Source organism: Sebastes umbrosus, chromosome 18, assembly GCF_015220745.1.
Source record: "Sebastes umbrosus isolate fSebUmb1 chromosome 18, fSebUmb1.pri, whole genome shotgun sequence".
Classification (NCBI taxonomy): Eukaryota; Metazoa; Chordata; class Actinopteri; order Perciformes; family Sebastidae; genus Sebastes; species Sebastes umbrosus.
The window spans coordinates 12460561-12482684 of NC_051286.1; the positions used below are offsets into that span (position 1 = coordinate 12460561).

General features: G+C 40.6%; 1 protein-coding gene across 5 annotated transcripts in view; it reads left to right on the forward strand.

Annotated features, from left to right (window-relative positions):
• The window catches only part of stxbp5a (syntaxin binding protein 5a (tomosyn)), a 109581-nt gene that overhangs the window by 81667 nt on the left and 5790 nt on the right, over positions 1–22124 (forward strand). For 2 of the 5 annotated variants that reach the window (XM_037750127.1, XM_037750128.1), the window contains 13 exons: positions 2626–2698; positions 2945–3092; positions 4856–4923; positions 6262–6302; positions 6616–6836; positions 8304–8485; positions 8839–8964; positions 9326–9477; positions 13389–13451; positions 15622–15675; positions 18013–18063; positions 19428–19709; positions 19845–20214. In XM_037750127.1, coding sequence (XP_037606055.1) covers positions 2626–2698; positions 2945–3092; positions 4856–4923; positions 6262–6302; positions 6616–6836; positions 8304–8485; positions 8839–8964; positions 9326–9477; positions 13389–13451; positions 15622–15675; positions 18013–18063; positions 19428–19709; positions 19845–20214 — 1831 coding nt within the window. The remainder of the gene's footprint in view (positions 1–2625; positions 2699–2944; positions 3093–4855; positions 4924–6261; positions 6303–6615; positions 6837–8303; positions 8486–8838; positions 8965–9325; positions 9478–13388; positions 13452–15621; positions 15676–18012; positions 18064–19427; positions 19710–19844; positions 20215–22124) is intronic. The other 3 variants (XM_037750129.1, XM_037750130.1, XM_037750131.1) reach the window with 3 other exon arrangements.

Here is a 22124-nt window from a genome sequence, read left to right on the forward strand (position 1 = left end):
GGCTGCCTCACGTATCCTGCGTCCGCTTGGAGAGTTGGTTAAATGCGTGGTTAAAAAAGCAAATATTTTCATCCTGTCCTCCTTTCGTCAGCACATTAGAATCACACACTTAACACCTTTCAATTTTTTTTTAATTATGTTGGATTGCTTGCCCCTGTGTTAGTGTGTTTCGGTAATAAATGGTAAATTTCCCAGGGGAAAGGATCCTATTCCAGTTTCATTATCTGACACACGCAACATTACATTTTCATTTCATCTCTTTGTACACAGTAGCTTTCCATCTAAATCAAATTATTATCTTTTTTCCTGTATCGTGGAGTCAACAAGTGAAGCTGAATGGTATGGTATCCTGTATGTATGTAACCTCTGGTGCAGCGTTATCAGGCACATATACAGCAACAGGAGGGATTAGTGGGTTATGTAATAATAGTGACTTCTCACTAGCAACCTGATGTCACCACCCGCTGATTTCATCTGGTAATGGACATCACTGGGTCTTTGGGATTACACAGTACGTGACTGGCTGATGATGTGTACTCGTGCACGCTTAAACCAGCGTTAGCGTGTAGAGGAGGTGGATAATCCATGATGATCTGGCTGCAGATGATGCAACGTGCACATCGATGTTTTCTGAATGGGACAGCAAATAGCAGACAGGCAGAGTATCGTAGCGCACTAAATAGCAGAGAGGTAGAGTATGTGGACAAAGACAAAGATTCAGAGGTGATGTTCAACTCAGAACGAATTACAATGCAAATCATTCTTAGTAAATTAGATTGGATCTTAAGCTTGGAGATTCATTATTCCCTTCCCGCTTGTTTTTTCACGTTTTCAGAATTTCGGTATCGACTTGATACCGGTATCGGTTCTCGTGACATCCCTACTTTTACACATATTTGTCGTACACAATTTACAACTTAGACAAACTTTCTCTTTATTATAAAAAACATTTTTTTGTTTTGATGATTGCCTTGTTTTCAATCGGTTTGTGTCTTTAGTAATTACAGTTGTCATTCAGACACAGAGACACTGCACAGTGATCTAAAGTTGCATAACGAGTCACAACAAGAGAATGCAAATCGCCATGGAAGTAAAATGAGAAGGACAGCGAGAGATGTAGTGACAACAGCTGTCAAAGTGTTTCAACCTTGGTGTACTCTGACAGCCCGAGGCCTGCTGCTCTAAACAAAAGCTTGTTCTCTAAACACCAGTTTGCATGCACGCACACTCCTTATCTTTAATTTACATATCTGAACGGTCTCTGGATGGTGTGTGTGATGCTATTTCTAAATCAAACATCCAAAAGGAAAGAGGAAGTGTAGCTACTGTCTAATGTCTGCCATAAAGGCCTGCTTTTATTTTTGTTACTCCAATGGACCCAGACGAAGATTTAGGGCAGCAGGCGATTTAAAGAGGACCTATTCTGCTTATTTTCAGGTTCACTCCTGAGACTTTAGGTTTCTACTAGAACATGTTTACAAAATGTAATGCACAAAAAACGCTTTATGTTTCTCATACCGGCTGTGCTGCAGCACCACTTTTCACCCTCTGTCTGAAACGCTCTGTTTGAGCTCCTGCCCCTCCAAAAAAAGCCCAGTCTGCTTTGATTGGTCAGCTGGCCAACTCTGTTGTGACTGATCAACCAAACCAAACTCTTCGGACTTCGCTCCAGTTCCACTCTAACTATCTTTGTTTGAGGGCGTACCAAACTAGCCGCTAGGCAGGTAGTATGCAAATGTGTTACTTGGTGACATCACTACATTACGGAAGAAAAGGCGGGACTTCAAGCAAGGCCTTTCAGGCAGTTCAGGAGCAGTGTTTCTGTGGGGGAGAGTAACTCCCTTTGGTGTGGATTTTGGACTTGGTAACTTTGCAGATATTTAACATGCACTAAACTATATAACACACTAAAGGAAAGGGAAAAAGCATAATAGGTCCTCTTTAAGGTTAGAAAGGTAGTTCTTTCTCTTTCCATACATTTTGTCAAGGTGCCCTGTAGAAAAGCATTTAACCCCCTGCTACTCCAGTTGAGGTGTAAATCTGAGAAAGTAAGGAATTCTTTGCATCAGTTCATTAAGTATTAATGAGCATGTTTGTATTCGCAATTTTTCTTTTAGATCTGAGCTTTTTATTTATTTATTTTATTGCTGGATATGTGTATATGTACTATTTTTTTTTTTTAGTATTTATGACTTTTATAATGCTTTCAGACTGACTACACTCACTTATTTAGCAGCAGGGTCATATGTACTGGTTCCAGTGTCGTGCCTTATAAGTTATTTATATACCAGTGCTTTCATTTTATCAATTCATTGAATACAAAGGTATAAAATCTACTATCGGGGAGAAACATCTAAAGGATGAATATGAAATTCTACTCCCAAATCAGACTGATACAAATATTTAACCAGAGCGATATCCCCCACAGACATAAATCACACAGATTAATGAATTTGAAGCGTTAAGCGCTCCTGCCCTCACATCTTCAGGGCACAGATATGATAATAACATTTGCCATATAAAGTCTGAGGAATTCTTCCCCTGTGGTTTTGCATATTTCAGGGGAGCTCTCTCTCAAGGAAAAACGGTGTGATGAATGACTTGTCTCGCTGTTTCTCTGCGCAGATTTTCAGGAACCTTACGCTGTGGTGGTCCTTCTAGAAAAGGATTTAGTGGTGATCGACCTTGCACAAAATGGGTGAGTCTGGCTCTTTATTAAATAACTCTTCATCATCTTTTGTTTCTTAAATGTGGGCTAAAATGTCACAGTTGGCCTATTAGCGGTCGTTATCTTTTTTATATATTGCCTCTACGTGATATGACTTACTTTCATAAATCTTATTCTTTAGCGCACACGCAGTACTGAATGAGATTAATGCACTGATTCTTGGCAGACAGACTAATTGAATTAAGAGTGACTTTGTCTGTGCCCTCTTGCCAACAGTTACCCCATATTCGAGAACCCCTATCCTCTGACTATCCACGAGTCTCCTGTGACCTGCTGCGAGTACTTTGCCGACTGCCCTGTGGACCTCATACCTGCACTTTACTCTGTCGGCTCGCGGCAGAAACGACAGGGCTACAGCAAAAAGGTAATATACTGTATAGGAAAATGTTATGTTCTCTTTAACATATCAGTGGTAAATGTCAGGCTTTGGATCTATCTATCTATCTATCTATACAATGGTATAAATCTACAGTATGTGTATATGTACGCACACCATAATTCTAGCCTACCATTTTTATTTGATGTTCTTTATTATTATTTTTTAATAATTAATTGTATTTTTTTATTTAGTTATTTATTTATTTTTCTTGCTTTTTGTGTGATTTTTTTTTTTTTTTTAATCCTTAAGCTTTTTATTTCTATTATTTCTACATTTCTATATTTTTTTCTAATTTACTATCATTTTTTTTTTTTACTTTTTCTATAAAATATATGAACCTTGTGGGAATGACATAAGTATGAACGACATCATATGAAAGCAAATGTAAATTTATGTTAATTCCTGCACTCCTGCAATAAAGTGTATTATTTATAAAAAATAGAACAATATTGCTAGTTTTAGCAGATACTTGAAAGACTAAATACATTCCCATGAGCCTCAGCTTTGTTTAGAGCTAATTAGCAAATGTCTGCACGCTAAGACCCTTGTAAATAGTACCTGCTAAACATCGGCATGTTTGCATTGTCACTGTGAGCATGATAGCATGCTGATGTACTGTTGTGCCCTCGATACAGCCGCTAACGTGGCTGTAGACTTTTTAGTCTTGTTCCTGTAATTACATAGATATTTCTTGTAGAATATTTCCGTAAAATAAGCATAACTCTAAATCTCTACAAAAACTGCTAACTGCTCCTTGTCATCACTGTTTGCAACCATTTCTTAAACAGACAAGTTTTACTTTTGAACTAAAATAAATCACCACCACTCCATCATGAAATAACGCTTTGAACACACCTCCCATCACAGATTAATGATGTATAACGGAGTAATAGTATCCCGAGGGGGGAATTTTCCTTCATGTCATTGTGGATAGCGGCGTCGTAAAAGAGCTAAATGCCTAAATTGGAAATGTAAATGTTCCACACTACACCCTCTAACCATCTTGCCGTACAAGAACAACAAGGTTACTGAATAAAGGACACATTAATACACACATGCATATTTTTTTGCTGCACAAGTTAATTTGTATTAGTGGTGCTAAAGTATATTTCTCATTGTTTCCGGTTCAGCTAAACGGACTATCTAAAAGTGTCACATTACCTAACGATCATCCTCTCTCTCTGTGCACCTCCTTTCTCGTCTCATTCTCGTCTCTTATCCCTGTATCCTCTAAGACAGACCCCTGCTCTTTCAGCCATTATGTATGCCTATGTTCTTTTCCCCGTCGCCTTGTTCTAGCTTTCTGTCGGAAATGTCAGCATGTACTGACCCAAACTGGCTGCCTAGCTGCTGCCTTTTTCCCTTTTTTTTCTTTCGTTAAGCAAAGGCCTGGCTGAGCCGCGGGAGGGCATTTCTCACATAAAGATCACCGTGAGTCATCCCGGTGACCTTTGTATGTGTCAACGTGTTCAAAGCCGAACCCCCCGCCGACACGCACACACGCTCTCAGATGGAGACACACACTCATTGACGTGCATAATGTATAATTGCAAGACACGCTGAGAGACGTACACAAAGGATCCCTGCCTCTTTCCCCCCCCCACAATGCACACTCACACAGGTGCAGTTCTACCATGTCATCTACTTCTAAAAATCAATGTTTCTATTGAGGCGCTGTTTATTGACATAGCTGTGGTCTCTAATGTACTGTGTGTGTGTGTGTGTGTGTGTGTCTGCTGTCTATCCAGGAATGGCCTATTAGTGGTGGAAACTGGGGTCAAGGCACACAGAGCTACCCAGAGATCATCATCACTGGGTAAGACAATACTGATTTCATTAGCATTATCATTATCGTCTCGCTGCAACTCAATTACTTTCACCTCTTCCTGCACTGTCAGGTCTCCGAGTATTTACTGTAGGTCTTTATATATTCCAATCATGTTCACTTTCGCTCCATTTTAATGTTTATTATCCCGCTCCCAGCTGTCGACAAGGGGAGAAGGGGCGTTTTTTGAACAGAACACACGCACTGAAGTAGTGACATTGAGGTATAGGTTTGGCAGTCGGAGGCATTCGCTTCCCTCTCTCCTCACCCCCTACATGCTGTATTACTATTCTGTACGGGCTTCTCTCTCTCTTTCTAAGCCTGCAAAACATTTCCACTCAGCTCAACTGGCAACAAAACAATGAGGGAAAAAAATGGCAACCAAAAATACACGTATTTTTTGTCCTTTTTTTGCGACACCAAATGGAGAAGCCGTCATGCTGAACAACCTGCTATTGAGTGTAATCCTGTGTACACTCATTTCATATTTAGGCAATTAGCAATGTGGACATTGTTGGATGTTTTGTTGCTCACACAATTTACACCACATGGACGAGAATATGTGGACATCTGAGCATTACACCCATACAGTATGTGGTTGGAAGCTGGCTGCAGGGATTTGCTCCCATTCAGCCACCAGAGCTTTAGTGGGCGTTGTGCAGGCCGGTCAAATTCTTTTACACCAAAACAGAGAAACCATTTCTTCAACGTACAAGGTTCTTTATTTGTCATTTATTTATTCCGGCAAAACAGTCATTGGCAATGAAAATCTTTAGTCTCCGGTTTCTCCAACAATGTTTATTATTAAATATATATATATATAAAAGGGGAAATCACACAAGTAAATGTAAAAGTAAAATGATAATCCCAGCCGAGTCGCACTTTGCTGCTGCCTGGTGTGAATTCGGCGTAAGGAAGGGCTGCCAAACCCAGTCAAATTTGGAGATGATTTTCTGATTTTCTCTATCTTCATTAAAGGAAGTACGTCAGCTGCCCATCTTGGTTAAACAACCTTGACTAAAGTCATGAAAATCATTAATTAAATCCATCTAAAAAAAAGGAGATCTATGGTTGTGTTAAATGATTAATCAGGGACCAAACTAAATATTTTAGCTCATTAATATTTTGTTTATTTTGATTTACTACCTCGACATCAGCCTTCAATTGATATTCTAGAGATGCTTTTAATGCTGCAAATCTTACATACTGATTTATTTTGCTCAGACTAGAATTCAACATCAGTAGTCAAAGACAACAGGACATGAAATTAAAATGAATCTCTCTCCTTGTTCCTCTGTTTTTATCTTTTTCTTTCCCTTCCTCTCTCAGGCACGCTGATGGAACTGTGAAGTTCTGGGATGCCTCTGCAAGTGAGTTCTCTTAACGGCTTTGTTTATGCTTCATGAAATTATAATTATCATGTATTGTTATGTGTCGAGCTCAGGGGAAGGAAAACACTTTTAAAAATTAATATGGAAATGTATTTTTAATAAACATTTCTAAATTTGAGCACCAGTCGATATAAACAAAAATAAATATTGTTTAACTCTAAGAATAATTCATAATTTCAAGTTCAAAGCACCACTTTGCCTCTGATTTCACATTATTTAGTCAGATTCAATATGTCTGACTTCTCTGGATTGCCTAACTGATCCTCTTTTTTATGTCCCTTTTTTTTCCTAGTAATGCTCCAGGTGCTCTATAAGCTCAAAACAGCCAAGGTGTTTGACAGGAACCGGTCCAAGGAGGACAAGGGAAGCACCGAGGCGTCAGACGAAGACCCGTTCGCCATCCAGACCATGGCCTGGTGCCCTGAGAGCCGGATGCTGTGTGTGGCCGGGGTGTCAGCCAACCTTATCATCTACCGCTTCAGCAAGCTGGAAGTAACTACTGAGGTGGTGCAGGTGGGTAAAAGCTTATAATCTGGCTGCTTAGTTTTCAATACAATTATAGAAATGACCTCTATTTCCACTTCTCTTCTCTTTTAGTGTAAAACTCTTACAAGCATGGAAATAAAAGGGACATAATGTTGCTTTTATTTGTTATTTTTTGCCCTCAGCGCTCTCTTTCTCTGCTGTTTTAAGATGTTGAGACATAATGCACAAACACACATGCGCTCAGATATCTGCCTAGTCAAAGGCAGTATGGTTGCCATGCCAACAGACGGAGCAGTGAACAAGCAAAGCTAGACTGTCATCATAATCTGCCTCGAAAGCGACGTAAGTGCTCACGGCGGTGCGATGGGAGTCATGTTTAATGACATACTGTAAAGAGAAATGCTGTTTAATCCGTGCGAGCGTGCTCCTATATTACAAGAGAGAGTGCGGGCCTACTGTATATGCTTAGTTTCTGCTTTTTCGCCGGAGCAGTGGAGTGTTAAATTGGTAACCAGCAAAAGCTACTTTATTTATTTATAATTTTGGCAACACTTTTCGTGCGAAGCGGACACTGCTGTGGTGTTGCCGCTCGAGACTCGCTCTAGACAGAGATCACTTGTCAATCAAAGCGCGTGGGAGAAGTGCTGTGATGTGTTTTTCCTCGCGCAGGTCTGTAAATGAATTTTAATGTTTTTAAGCCGGTGCCCTTAATGTGTTCAGCACAGTTTGTCCTCAACTCTCCGATTGTTTTGTTCTTCCAAACAAACAGCCAAATCAGCCACCATCCTGTTGGAAGCTGTTTCTGTGGATGACTGCCAGCGAGCGCTGATGCATGTGTCAGAGAGATTTCAGGCACTTTTTTCCTACGCTCGAAAAGCGTGTGACTGAGGTGTGGATCGGGACTGGATATGTAGTTGCTATAATTAGGAGAACAGCCTCCCATCCCCACAAGGTCAAACACCTCTATGACCTCGCAGAAATGAAGGTAGAGGAGGACAGAGACAGGCGGGGAGTGAGAATCCGAAGAGGGGCGCCGATCACTCTTCACTCCCACATGTCAGGGGGGCTAATGAGACTGACAGAATGCAAAAGAGACGAGCTTATGATCACTGTGAGTGAGTGTGTGTGAGTTTAGGTGGTGTGTGTGTGTGTGTGTGACTGTGCGAAGGCGGAGGTTGCAGAGAAGTAGCCTGAAGGAGGACTTTAGAAGGAATGGAATATTTCAGTATTGGAGGACCTCTTTGACTCTCAATCTGCCTACACACACGCACACACACACACACACACACACACACGTCAAACAAATCTCTATTATCAAAGTGACTCTGAGGATGTCACTCACGGTCACATGACTTTTCCCATCCACAGAGGAATTCATGAATTGTTGTTTACAAGAGTTTTGTCTTTTTAAATCTTAAATCTTCTAACATCTTTGCTTTTGTGTGTGTGTGTGTGTGTGTGTGTGTGTGTGTGTGTGTGTGTTGTCTTACACAGTTATTAGAGGTGCGAATGCAGTACGAGCTGAACGACATAGAATCTCCAGACGGCGTGGGCGGAGGGGGAGAGCAGACATCGGCGCTCCCCACCCCCGGTGCCTCCCCTCAGACGAGCGGCCCACCTTCACACCCCTCCACCAGCAGCAACAACTCCGACGGAGGCAACATGCCCTGCCTCAAGTATGAAACACACACACACACATACACACGTACCGATTACATAAACCCTCATAAGCACCAGGAGCACTTGCACACATTCTCACACACACTCATACACACATAAGAGTCTTGCCTTTTGCCTCGAGCACTCTTGCACAGACTTAGTCAGCGCCTGAAGCATTCTCAGCCGCGGCCTCCCCATCATCCCCTCGCGGCCACTCATGACAGACCCTCGACACACAGCGGCTTCAGAGCTGCAGCTGCACCACTTGTCATTTTCTTTATGAAACCTGTTTTTTTTTTTTTCTGTAATAATGTCTCTCTCCCTTTCATTTTCTGGCTCCTTTCTGTTTCTCTCCCATCTTTCTCTCCAGACTGCGCAGCACTCCTCTGAAGCAGTCTGCAGGTTACCAGGTAGATCTGGTGGTCCAGTTAGTGTGGGTGAGCGGAGAGCCTCCGCAGCAGATCACAAGTCTGGCGCTCAATTCCTCCTACGGCCTGTGAGTACACAAACGGGAACATCGCAGTGGAGACTAAAACCAAGTCTTATTATCCTTAACAAGCTGCATCATCTGAAGTTAAAAACTAAAATCTATAAATACCATCGCATTAAAGGCAAAATATGCAAAGTGTACATGCATACAATTTTGCAGTTCTAGCAGCATCCGCTCACGGCTACAGTGACAGCCAGGCCTGTCAACACGATTTATGACTGCCAGGAACATTTGGAGATTCCAGCTGTTTCTTGTGCTCTGACTACAGTGTTTTTAAATCTAAAAAACTAAATGAAATCTCTCCTTTTCTCTCCGCCATTTCATCTTTCTTTCTCTCCTCCTGCTTCTTCCACTTCCTCCCTGACAGCGTGGTGTTTGGCAACAGTAACGGTCTGGCGGTGGTGGACTACGTCCAGAAGACGGTGGTGCTCAACTTGGGGACGGTCGAGCTTTACGGCTCCAATGACCCCTACCAGAGGCAGCCCCGCTCGCCAAGAAAGACACGACAGCCCTCTGGAGGTAATGAGGGAAAGGGATAAGAAGGAGAAGAGTAAGGATAAAAGTCTTTCTGACCGCACGCAGCAGTCAAAGTTTTCTTTGCTTTCTTGCCGTTAAAGTTCAGCCACAAGTCATAACTTCTCCTCAGCTGACTAATCATACATCCAAGTATCCAAACTTTGCAAATCACTCTGGGCTAAGCACTAATCTCTAAGACCCACTTCATTCTCTATTTCTTGACACTCAACAACCAAAGTTGTTAAGTCACATGTACACACACACACATAACTAAGGCTCTTGAATTTATTATGTTTGTAATAGCAAAATGCTTGCTCACAATGAATTCAAATAAATCCTGTATAATATGTCAAGTAGTGCACAGGTGAAGCCAGAGAACATAGGGGAGGCCATTTCATAATCATATTTGAAAGTTTTTCTGCGCTTATTGTATTATTGCCTACTGTTTAATGTCCAGCTACTGAAGCCGTTATCTTATGTGGCACTGCTCATTTGTTCTTTCAGGTCCACCAGCTCAAATAGTTTAGGTTTGAATTAGAAATCCTGTTCATGATTATTTATTTTCCCCCCTTTTGCCATTACGCTAAAATCGTGTCTCAGCATCTGACCACGCTGAGCTGAACCATAATCTGCAGATCCTGCTCCTGTCTCAAAGGCAAATGAAACAATCAAGGAACATTGCAAAACAATTCATAGAACATAAAATACCACTTGTCAACTTCTGTGAGACCAGCAACCATATTATAAGCGCCAGTGTGAATACAGCCCAGTGAAGGTACAGTAGACAAACACACGGCAGGTTTAGGGATATTTGGCAAAATAACTCCTGGAATGCACTGAGAAGCAAAATCACATTTTGTATTCAAGGTTTATTGTCAGTAAAAGTCTGGGTTAGAATTATATGGCAATTATGTAGCACATTTCATTACACGTGAACTCTTAAGTGCTTTACATTTAAAGACAAAATATAAGAATATAGGCATAAACATAAGAACATACTGTATGTAGCATACAGTGAACAACATCAGTTTTAACAAGCTGTGGTAGGGGGATGTGCAACATATGGTCGGAAGGATGTTACGTTATGTTAACTCACAGACAGGGGGGTTGTGCAATATAAAGGGAGGCACAAAATATGTCTTATTTACTTATAGATCATGATTATGGACTGTTGTTGTTGTCTCTGTTGTTCAGTGTTTTAATTGTGTCTATATATTGTTTATTGTTTAAACATACGAATACAGAATGAGTAACATACAGAAACTGAATCAATGAAGCATACTCCCTACCACACAGCAATGAAAACCCCAAAACATCAACACAATCAAATAGGAAGGAATGCCCTATCACATAGCTGCACATGTAACCAAATGTACAAGAAACAAGTGCGACCATACGTCCCACGTACACGCACACTGATGACCTGAATTGATCTGATGGGGTTATAGTCAGTGATCAAGTCAGAAATGGACTGAGGAGCCGAATCATTAAGTGCTTTATAGACTGTTAGCAGGATTTTGAAGGTGATTCTGTATTATACCTGAGCCAACGACATGATTTCAGTACCAGAGTAATACGTTCAAATATCAGTGTACGTGTCAGGACTCTGCCTGCTTCATTTTGAACGAACTGGAGCCGTCTTACTGATTGTTTGAATAATCCTGCAAATAGAGCGTCACAGTAGTCTAACCTGCTCGAGATAGATGCAGGAACCAATTTCTGAGAGTCAGTTTGAGATATGAATATGAGTTTTGATATGTTTTTAACAATGTATGTCAGAGACAGCGATGCAAAGTGTCACAGTGTTATAATCAGTGTTTCAGTGAACATTATGTTGGGTTTCCAGTAACAATACAGATCCCAACGTCCCTGAACTTATATGTATACAGATCCAAATGTGACAATGAACAAAGTCATAGAACAACACACTAAAATGATGCCATCCAGGCTTAGCTCAACAGCCACAACAAAGCACTTTGACTACACAAATACTAACTCTTCCTCTGTCCATCTTACTCTCTCTCCTTCACACACACACTCTCTCAGCCCATCCCTTTCACACACATTGCCACTGCAGCCACATAGTACCACTGACAGCTAATAAGATGCTTTCCGTATGGACACACTGCCACCCTGTGTTAGACGACGGCAGTGCAGCTACGTAGAGGATGCCGCAGTGTCATGACGACGCACTGCCCATACTGAAAGCGAAAGTTTGATGGATGAATTAGTGATTGCTGGTGGATGCTGAGGGTTTTATTTTTGATGTTTGTGATTGTTTATGCACAAATAAGCACAGGCGAACGCTCACATATACACGAGCACGTGCACATGTAAATACACACAGAGCATCTGGTGTCACTGAGTGACTGGTGAGCAGTGGGCTGGCACCTGTCAGAGCTTGGCGAGTGTGAGCAGTAATCAGGCGTCCAGCTGTGTTTCTCTGCCAACAGGGGACTGCTGTCTGCTTGGCTTTCTGCCTCGCAGGACAATGTCACACACGCACACACATTCATACACAAACGTGCACGCGGCGAAGGGAGGAATTAGACTTGAACTGGATGAAGAAACATTAAAGATGGACAGAATCTTCATTATGCTTAAAATATGAGCGTAACCAACAGAATCCCTGAAAGGCTAGTCCGTTGGTCAGTTTACTTGTCGAGTGAAGAGAATATTAGACATGGAAATAAATTGATAGTTAATTAAACTTACTGTTAACAAACAGTGAAATGATAATTAATAGTGTTTTCTAATTATTAGTTATGCTGTAATTTATGTAATTGTATCATTAGATTGTGTAATATGAAATAATTAGTATATAAATTGTATATTGTATCATAGCTGATAAGAAACAATAACAATTCTGATTACATTAGTAAACTCTTTATTAACAGCTTATTGCGGCACACATTATAATATTTTAGATACTATATTAAGTATTTGTTAATGATTTGTAAACCTTTAAGAAATTATTTGTAAAACATTTAGTATAAACAAGATGGAGCAGAAACTAATTATTAACCCTTGACAAAGTATTTTAAATAATAACTGAATTATGTTTATAGATGCTTTACAAAGTATTTATTAACCATTTAACAATGTATTATAATCAGCAGTTGCAACTTTATAACAGCCATCCAAATAATGTTTATACATGGTTTACAAATAAATTCTTAAAATATTACAAAGATTAATGATTACAAAGGTAATCATTAACAAGCATTTAATGTAGTTTATTACACGGCTTTATTGAATACTTGATTCTGATTGGTCAATCACAACGTTCCACGGTCTGTTATTTCTTTATAGCAGACCGTTGCTATGTATAACAGACTGTTGCTATGTATAACAGACCGTTGCTATGGGCGTAGTTCTGACCGTTTTTGTGTCAAATTATTGATTTCTTTATTCTTCTTTATTTATTTTTCATAAGTAGCCGTGTAATAAGCGGGATAATGTACAGCTAGCGGGTCATTGTTGTGAAATAAACCCCTCCGCTCCACCCTGTTGGGGTTTATTTCACAACAATGACCGGCTCGCTGTACATTATCCCTTACATATAAAATGTTATAATGTATGCAACAATAAACTGTTAAAATTACATAAAAATAGCATTACTAATAATTAATAAACATTATTAATTATCTTTTCATTGTTTGTTAGAAGGAAAATAACTATTAATTAATGTTTAATTAACTATCAATTTTCCATTTATTAATGATGGTTATTATGAAGTGTTTGGTCCAGTCCAATCACCTAAAAACAAACAGTAATCCCAGTTGGTATCTGAGGCTCTTTCTGGAGTAGCAGTGTATGATAAAGTTAAAAAAAGATAGTGTTATACTTCACAAAATTATCTTTTTGGCTTGCTGTCTTTTGCATGAATTGAATTGTATGTATCTGTGTTGCAGGTCTGTGCGACATCAACGAGGGCTCAGCCACATCAGAGGACCGCTGCAAGTCCCCGACTTCAGGTAACATGTCCTTCAGCGTCTTATTAAAATTAAAAATGGGAGAATTGTAGCAGAGGCTTTGTGTTATCTAGACGCTAAAGCCAAACAGTCACAAATATACCAATAATAGCATGTATATGAATGCAACATCGGTTAGGGAGGAAGATTAATGTTTCAAAGGAGCCTCCACTTTGAATGCCGTTTTATTGAAATTGTTGCTCATCAAACTGGAACCATACAGAAGGGTTTTTTTGTTGAACCATAAAATTGTCTGGCTGTCAATTTCACTCTATCTCAGTCTTTAGAAATTCTCTGTTTGAGTTTATTACCGCACGTTAATGGGAGTGTTTTCCCATTTGTGCATGCATTATTTCACCACTTTGCAGAGTTCAATAGACAGGAATACATTTGTTTTAATCTCACACGCTATCCCGGAAAACTGGGTTATAGGCTGTAAACGTATTCGATCTCTGTGATGCTAATTCAGTGTGACAGCTGAGAATTATATTCAATGAAACAAAAAAATCTGCATGCTGTTAGAGAAACCCATTCATTTACATTAATCTGAGAATAAGTTATAAAGTGAAAGTTCAACCTGAAGGGCCTAGGGTATTCTCACATATTCAGTAACCGCGTATTTGCATAATTGTGAAAAATATTCCACGGTTAAATGTATTATATCAGTGGCAAGATGATGTGGATTAACTTTTGACTTGGATTTTGAGCAGGGATCTTCTTTCAGTTAAACATTTAAATGTCTCTGGGTGCACTGTGCTGTCATATTACACAGTTTTCATTTCAGTGAATATGGCCGAATGCAAACAAACAAAATCCATTGTCACTTAGTGTATCATGCACCACCACAACTACACCGTGTGTTGCAACAGTAAGATGCTCTCTTGCTCTTTTACTGGCCTCCTCTTTAATCTACGTCATTAGTATTTCAGCTGAAGGTGCCTGAAGAGAGAACAGCCCAGATCCATCTCATTAGGGCAAACTTGGCGCTGAAAATAAGGAGGCTTTTTAAAAAGGTCAGACAGAAAACAAATGTGAAAGTCTGGAGTCCTGCTGCAGGTATGATGACTGTCCCAACCCCCCATGTCTGGTGCCACCAGACTGTGGTCTGATACACCTGTCTGCTCTGCATTATTCATAGGACACAGAGAGAGAGATAAGGTGCCTTCCTGCAAAAAAAAGCTGCTCTAACAGTCATTTAGTCCAGGGCTAAGCTGCCAGTGGAAGAAGATTCACCTGTTCTACCTTGAAATGAATTTGCAGGATGATGAATTAAGACTCCGTTCGTGCCAGGAGAGCATTATTTCATTCAAGAAAAAATCCTTGGATTAGTTTGATTTGCATTAAAAACAACTTAAAATCACCACTTACAATTGCCAATGCTAAACCACTTACAGTAATAGGACATTTAACACTGTAAGGATTTACACGCAGCACAGCACAAACATCCGTAGCAAGTTAGTACTCCTCCACAGAGCCCTTTTTTTCTTTTTCCTATTTTTCACACTAAATCTTAGTGTTTTAATGTTTCTGCTCAACGTATAATGTACTTTAAATCTTTAGAATCTCGGCTCATTATGGTACCCAAATGAAACATTTTGATTTAATTGGTTTTCATTTTTGGTACAAATGCAATTAAAAGTTAAATGTCATGTAGACGTTTTTTTATATCTGTGAAATTAAAAACTGCACGACTACTTCACTCAGAGCAGCTGTCAATCATGACTTCTTGCCCCCCTCTTTATAGCATCAAATAACTAATTAAAACCAAACTTATCCGAAAATGAACACTTGAACAAACATCAGCGTGATAAGAACTACCTAAAATGACAGAAAATGTATTAGACGTGTACTTTGACTTTGTTTTATTTGGCTCATGTCCCATCTGCTAACATGGAGGAGGCGGGATTTATGACTTTACTGCAGCCAGCCACCAGGGGGCGATCAAGATGTTTTGGCTTCACTCTAGGGAGCTGTCATGTCGTCCATCTTTATATACAGTCTATGGTTTTCACAGAAAACAGTGTCCTGAATTTTGATCCAACTTTATTGAACAGTTTGTTGCTCAGGATAACCAAAAACAAAAGTGATTCATCAGGTAAACAGCAACAGCGTGTGTGAAGTGACAAGCCAAAGGGTGTTTCTAACTTTACTTTTCCCCTTACACCCCCAAAAGTGTTGATGTCAAACAGCAATCTACAGCAATTCTACAATGGAGGTGGTAGAGGAGGTAAGATTGAGAGGCTGTGTAGGCAAGACAAAGTCCAAATTTGTCCCCCCCCTGTCTCTGTCCTTTGTCTACATGGTCACCACAGTGGGAAGACCTAGACGAGAGAATAGAGAAGTTCAGCTTCACCTCTGGGTTAGCTTCTTGTTCCACTATCTTTTGGTTCTCACTGTATTGAATTAGAAACAGTATTTTTTTCTTCTTTTAAAATTGCATAGTGCTCATATTTTACGTCCATACTCAAGAACGTGGTTAGAAAACTATACACCGAGAGCTGAAAGCTCATGGAGCAGAGGCTAACCTGGAAGCAGGGCAGGGATTCAGCACAATACAGCCTCACTTAGACACACATTGCATGCTACATGTACGTAGCACGAGTGTCATATTGTAAATGTGCCTGCGTGTGATATCTGTCCTGACCTCCCAAAACAGATTCTCCGTGTACGTTATGAGTGATTGGCTCATAGTACAGTATGATGACACCGCAGAGCGGAGAGCAACTCATCTGTCCAACTGTGTCTTTGTGTACCTTCAGTGTGTGTTGATGAAATAGATGATGACATTGTCTGTGGAAGGCAGGGGTTTCTGTTTCAAGTGAAAATGAGTAGTTATCAAAAATGACTGCTACATCCGAGAATGGAGTTTTGACTTTGCCCACACCAACGTCATAGATTCTTTTTAACTAGCCTGGCCTCATTTCATTAATCTGAACCCTGTTAAAGCCCCATTAACATTTCACAACACAGGTTTTTAAAAAAATATTCTAAGCCTCAGAATATACTGCACATTTTCCTAATCCGCCTTTTTGCTTTGTTGCACCTGTGAGGGCCGAGACATTAACCCTTTACTACTCTTACTGGTTAATGGAGTTCGGTGACGTTGTGTAAGTCACATAACTCCACCCGACTTCTATATATTATTATTAGATTATTAGATATTTTGCGTGGCTATATTGTATCTATACACGGACGTCAAGTATCGATCTTTTATTATATAAACTATTAACCTCTAACAGTGGGCCCCGGTCACTATTGTGTCTTTCAGAGGTTGTATGAAACTGGAAAACCTAAGGAATCAATTGGTACCAATGTCATATTAGCTTGTCGGGAAGAACGTTAAATAACACTCCAAAGTTACACCAAATTCTGGCAAGGAAAAACTGAGTTCTCCATTTTCACAGGGGTCCCTTGACCTCTGACCTCTGAACAGAGTGAAAACTGTATCTTATTAGATAAAACAGATATTGACAAACTGCATAAATTGCAGTTGAACAAAAGGTAATAAATCGCAAAATTATTGCAATATATCTTATCGCTATATTCAGCATATCACAAAAAGGTTAAAATCACAATCAGATCGTAAGTATTGTGATAATATTGTATCATTCCCACCCCTAGTGGACATGCAGAGCCCCTTTAATTAAAGTAAATAGAAGGTGTTCACTGTAGATTTGTGTAAATAAATTATGGAAAGGAGCTGGACAACAACCAGCTTTGAAAACTGGATTATAGGTGAAGTGTCGGACATTCAAATTATGCCTCTGGCACTTTATTTTTTGAAATGGAAACAAAGAATTTAATCAAGTTAAACCCAACTCAGTTTGTGCTTGAGGATATTAATGATGTCGCAGACTTTTCAGGGTTTTTTATAGACATTTCTTCATTTGTCAAGGTGAGTTTCTGTCAATTTTCGAACCACAAAAAAAGAACTTGCTAGCTAGCCATTACTTCATAACAACCATTAGTGAACGCATGATGAAAGTCCCCTTTCATCATATAGAGTTTCTCCTACAGACAGAGAAATAACATCAAACACCTTCATCCATTCGTTATCTTCGTTTTTTCTATTTATAAGTTCACACATGCAGTAATCAAGTGTATTTTATCCTAGTTGGGACAGACTTCAGTAACCATCTTCTCCACTGTCTTCTTCCATCTCCTGTTGAATATTTTCTGTTTCCTGTTCTCGGTGCATGCTCCTGTGGCATGAGGGTCCTGAATGGCTGTGCAGTTTTGATGTATCTCACTGTACCAGTCCTCTCTTGCAGGGCATTGTGCAACCAGAGGTCACCTCCTTTGTCTTTGTCTTCCACAGCATGCCTCTGTGATGAACAGGGTTGTCTCTTGAGTCCTTACGCAGTGTCCTCTCCTGTGTAAAGCACTTTGGCTGCTCCAGTCAATTAAACAATCCCGCGGCACTTTGTTCCACAGCCTTTTGTCGTTTTGGTGTATTCCAGCTTTGTGCACAATGCTAGCCCGATTCTAGTTCTCTAGCTTTGCATGGCATCGTGTGTTAGCGTAGACGTGTGTTTTGTAAAGAGGGATGTTCTCTTTTTTCCAGCAAAGCTGTCACGGAAATTAAGCTTGCCTACTGAGCTAAAGCCAGACTTGGGTAAGCCTTGACTTCGTGTCTCCAAACAATTTGTATGAAATGCAGTTTATCTTTCTCACTTCGACTGGACTCCACCACATCCCATTAGTCCGGTTTTATCTGGTTATTAGCCTCGAAATTGGCAAGCTGTGCAGATATTCTCCTAAGTTTGCATGAGACAAAAGTAGCACTGATCTGACCAGAATTTCAATTTATTGAGCTACATGAAATTTTCTGCTGTGCTCTTGACTCCCACTGTTTGACCTTGGTGGGGGTTCTGCTAGAGGTCAGTGGTGCTAAGCTAAACTACGCACACTCCATCTCACCGTAACGCTTCCTGTTACTTTTGCAGCTTTCTCTTTCTCTTCGGTGTTCTTCATGCCTTTCTTTTCTCTGTCTGATTGGTACCTTATCAATTGCCCGGATAGAAATATTATCACTTGAAAAATGAAGAGTCATTTTTTTCTTCAGGGGTGTTGAACATTTGAAAGCACCAAGAACACTGGATGGGACATTGTCAAGTTCTAATGTGCAAGTGCCAATTAGGGCTGCAACTAATGATTATTTTCATTGTCGATTATTTTCTCGACTAATTGTTTGGTCAATAAAATGTCAGAAAATTGTGAAAAATGTCTATCAGTGTCCAAGATGACCTCCTCAAATGTCTTGTTTTGTCCACAACTCAAAGATATTCAGTTTACTGTCATAGAGGAGTAAAGAAACCAGAAAATATTCACATTTAAGAAGCTGAAATCAGAGAATTTTGCCTTTTTTTCCCTTAAAAAAACGATTAATCGATTATAAAGATAGTTCACGACTAATTTATAAGTTGACAACTAATCGAATAATTGTTGCAACTCTAGTGCCAAGACATTTACCTGTATAGTTGTGTAAGAGTTCCAGTGTTTTACCATGTAACCAAAGTGCCTAATAAAACTGCTGATTGGGGATGGAACATTTTGAAAATGTTGGTCGGCCTGTGAAAATTGTGCAAATGCGTAATATCACTGGATTAGTTTCTAATATATAATATAAAGTATGTATAATATAACGTCACCATCAATGAGGTTTCAGGTGATGCTGCTCTATTAACCAATCCATCTGTCAGAGAGATACACCGTTGAGAATGCAAGCCCGTACTCTCTCCCAGTTTTCTGTATCTACATTGTCAATAATCTTACAGAGATCATTCATAAACAAATACAGTTGTTACTCAACTGGTATGTCTTGAGTTTGCTGTAAAATGTCGAATTAATGTGTTTAATTTACTACTAAGACAGTAGGAAAACCTGTATTCATCACTTTTATGTCCACATCTGTGTTGACTGTGTTGTGATGTCGCTGCCTTGCGGGTGCTTTACCTCTCTCTGTCTGTCTCCTCACTGTCCTCCTGTCTGTATGCCCGCCGCGGGGTGCCAACCCATTAGACCATCGGGACAATTCCTTCAGCCGCTCGCGCTCCTCCAGCGTCACCAGCATCGACAAGGAAGCACGAGAGGCCATCAGCTCCTTCCACTTCAGCGAGACCTTCGCCCGGAAGGGAGACAGCACTTTGACGCCCTGCCTGTACGTGGGCACCACTCTGGGCACCGTGCTGGCTCTCGCTCTCACGTTGCCACCTGCTGGGGAGCAACGTCAACTGCAGCCGGTTATCGCTTCACCCACAGGTGGGCAATGGGAGGGATGGAAAACAGAGTAATTTTGCCGCCATAGTGGATGAAAACCAGATTGATTTGTGCAAACTGGCAAAGATGTTCACAATATTGTCTATTATAAACGAGCCTTTTCCTTCCCTTCATCAGGCATGTTGGTGCGGCTGAAGGGCAGCGTCATGCGGATGGCTTTCCTGGACTCGACAGGTTCCATGCAGCCCGCTCCGTTCGAGCAGTGGTTCGAACCCAACGTCACAGCAGATGGCGAAGAAAGAGAGAAGGTCCGTAAGCGCCGGCCCGTCTCGGTGTCCCCGTCCACCTCCCAGGACCTCAACGAGAGCCAGTACGCCGTGGTGTGTTCAGAGAAACAGGCCAAAGTCCTCGCCCTCCCCTCCCAGACCTGCATCTATAAACACAGCATCACAGAGGCCTCCTTCATCCTCCGGGCAGATGTGGTGCAGATGAGCCAAGGCGCCTGTCTGGCGTGTTTCTGTGCCAACGGCCACATCATGACCCTCAGGTGAGAAACATGTCAGTCGGAAATAGCTTGTTATTATTAAAATGTATCAATCAAAGTCAGTTTGAATGAATCATGTTCATGTGATTAGATTTAAGTAGATTTGATCCGCCTTCTGTTGAGGAACAGTTTCCACACTTGAGTTTGTGTTTTTAAAACAAAAGGTGCTGGATGGGTCAGTATTTTCGCCAATTTTGGTCAGTATTACCATGACAACCACACAAAATCTGTCTTTTGAGCATGAAACACTTCAACACTTTTAGAAGTGCGGCGTCAATGTGTAAACTAGCCAATGACAGAGCTGTGCTAGATTAGTTCTAACCAATAGAGGAGCAGGAGGCGGGCTCAGGTGTCTGCTCATGAGCTCATCAGGGTCGTGTATGAGGATTGAGATGGTTGTTGGGTATTTAGCCGTGTTTTGGCATAAATCTGAGTATTAGGGACATTCTGAGCACACAGATGGACTGTGGAGAAGTGGATTAGGCTGCAGAGATAGTTTGAGAAGTTTATTTGGTGTTTTTTTCACTATTAAACTTGTCACTATTGGAATACAGAATTAAAGCTGACCACAGCTTTCACTTTCCATTATGTTGTAAAACCTTTTTACAGCTGCCAACAAACTACTGCCCATGGAGGGAATGTTCAACTCAGAAGACAGATTTCAGTATCCCTTTTTTTTGGCATGATGGAAATATCCTTGATACAATGTTGCTCTCTCGTTCCCTATATTCTACAGGTGTAAAAACAACTGTTTGTTGAATTTAAAGTGTGGTTTAACAATATTATCGGGGCGACAGACAACTGAACTTTTAAATAAATGCTGACACCGCTGAGGCAGACAGGCTCATCATATTATGTCCTCAATTAAACTTTTCTTTTTGCTCAAGTTATCATTCAATGTCAGACCCAAACGCTTGTCCTCTTACACGCTCACGACAAGCAAACCCAGACACATCTATCTTATCCTCTATCGTCCTTTAACCCCAACGCTAACTTAAACCTACCACCAATAAACGTTATCTTAAACTTAACCTTCAAATTGAAACCAACATGACAAGGTTAGGAACTGCACACCAGTGTTGTAATCAAGACCACGTAAACAGAGACCAAGTAATGACCGAGACCAGAGTGTGTCGAGACCAAAACCAGTGCGAGTCCCAGTACTGCTGTGTGTTTTTAGGTAGCCAGACTTTATTAACAAAGATTTGGCTGACATCTCCTCCCAGACAGCCACAGCTTCTGCTCCTCTCATGGGGAGGCGTGTTAGCCATTACTAGTAACAAAAAATCGAATTACAAGTTAGTCAAGTTATTGGTTGCATTTCAAGTTTTACATCCATCCGTTAGCAAATAAATCAGACAATGCACAGGCATATTAGTGATTTCCCCACAGTTGTGGTTTTAACCAGTCTTGAAATAAAATCCAGAGTCCTCTTTGTCCTAGACCGAGACAAGACCACGTAAAAATTTGGTCGACTACGGGACGAGAAATTCAAAAAGTGGTCTTGAGACCGGTCTCGAGTACTACAACAGTGCTACACACACACACACACACACACACACACGCAGACATACCAGGCTGATTTTCACGCAGTGTGTGGAAGTATGAGTTAGGAAGGGTGTGTAAGTCTGTCGCTCATCCTCATTAATCTTCACTTCCCTAGAGGAGAGAGAAGGAAACAGAACAGCCATCCATATGGGTCTCTGACAAAAGCAAGGATGCCCAGCTGTCTGCCTGTGTGTGTGTGTGTGTTTCTGTGCGTGTGTTTGCCTGTTCCAAGTGGTCAGAGTGCATGAACATTGCCTGCAATGTTTCAGGAGATTGAAATATGCATATCAATGTTGGAAAACAATGATAAAACTTGAAATATTTGCTTCAACAACCCACAGTAATGTTGTGTTCAGGTGCAGCAA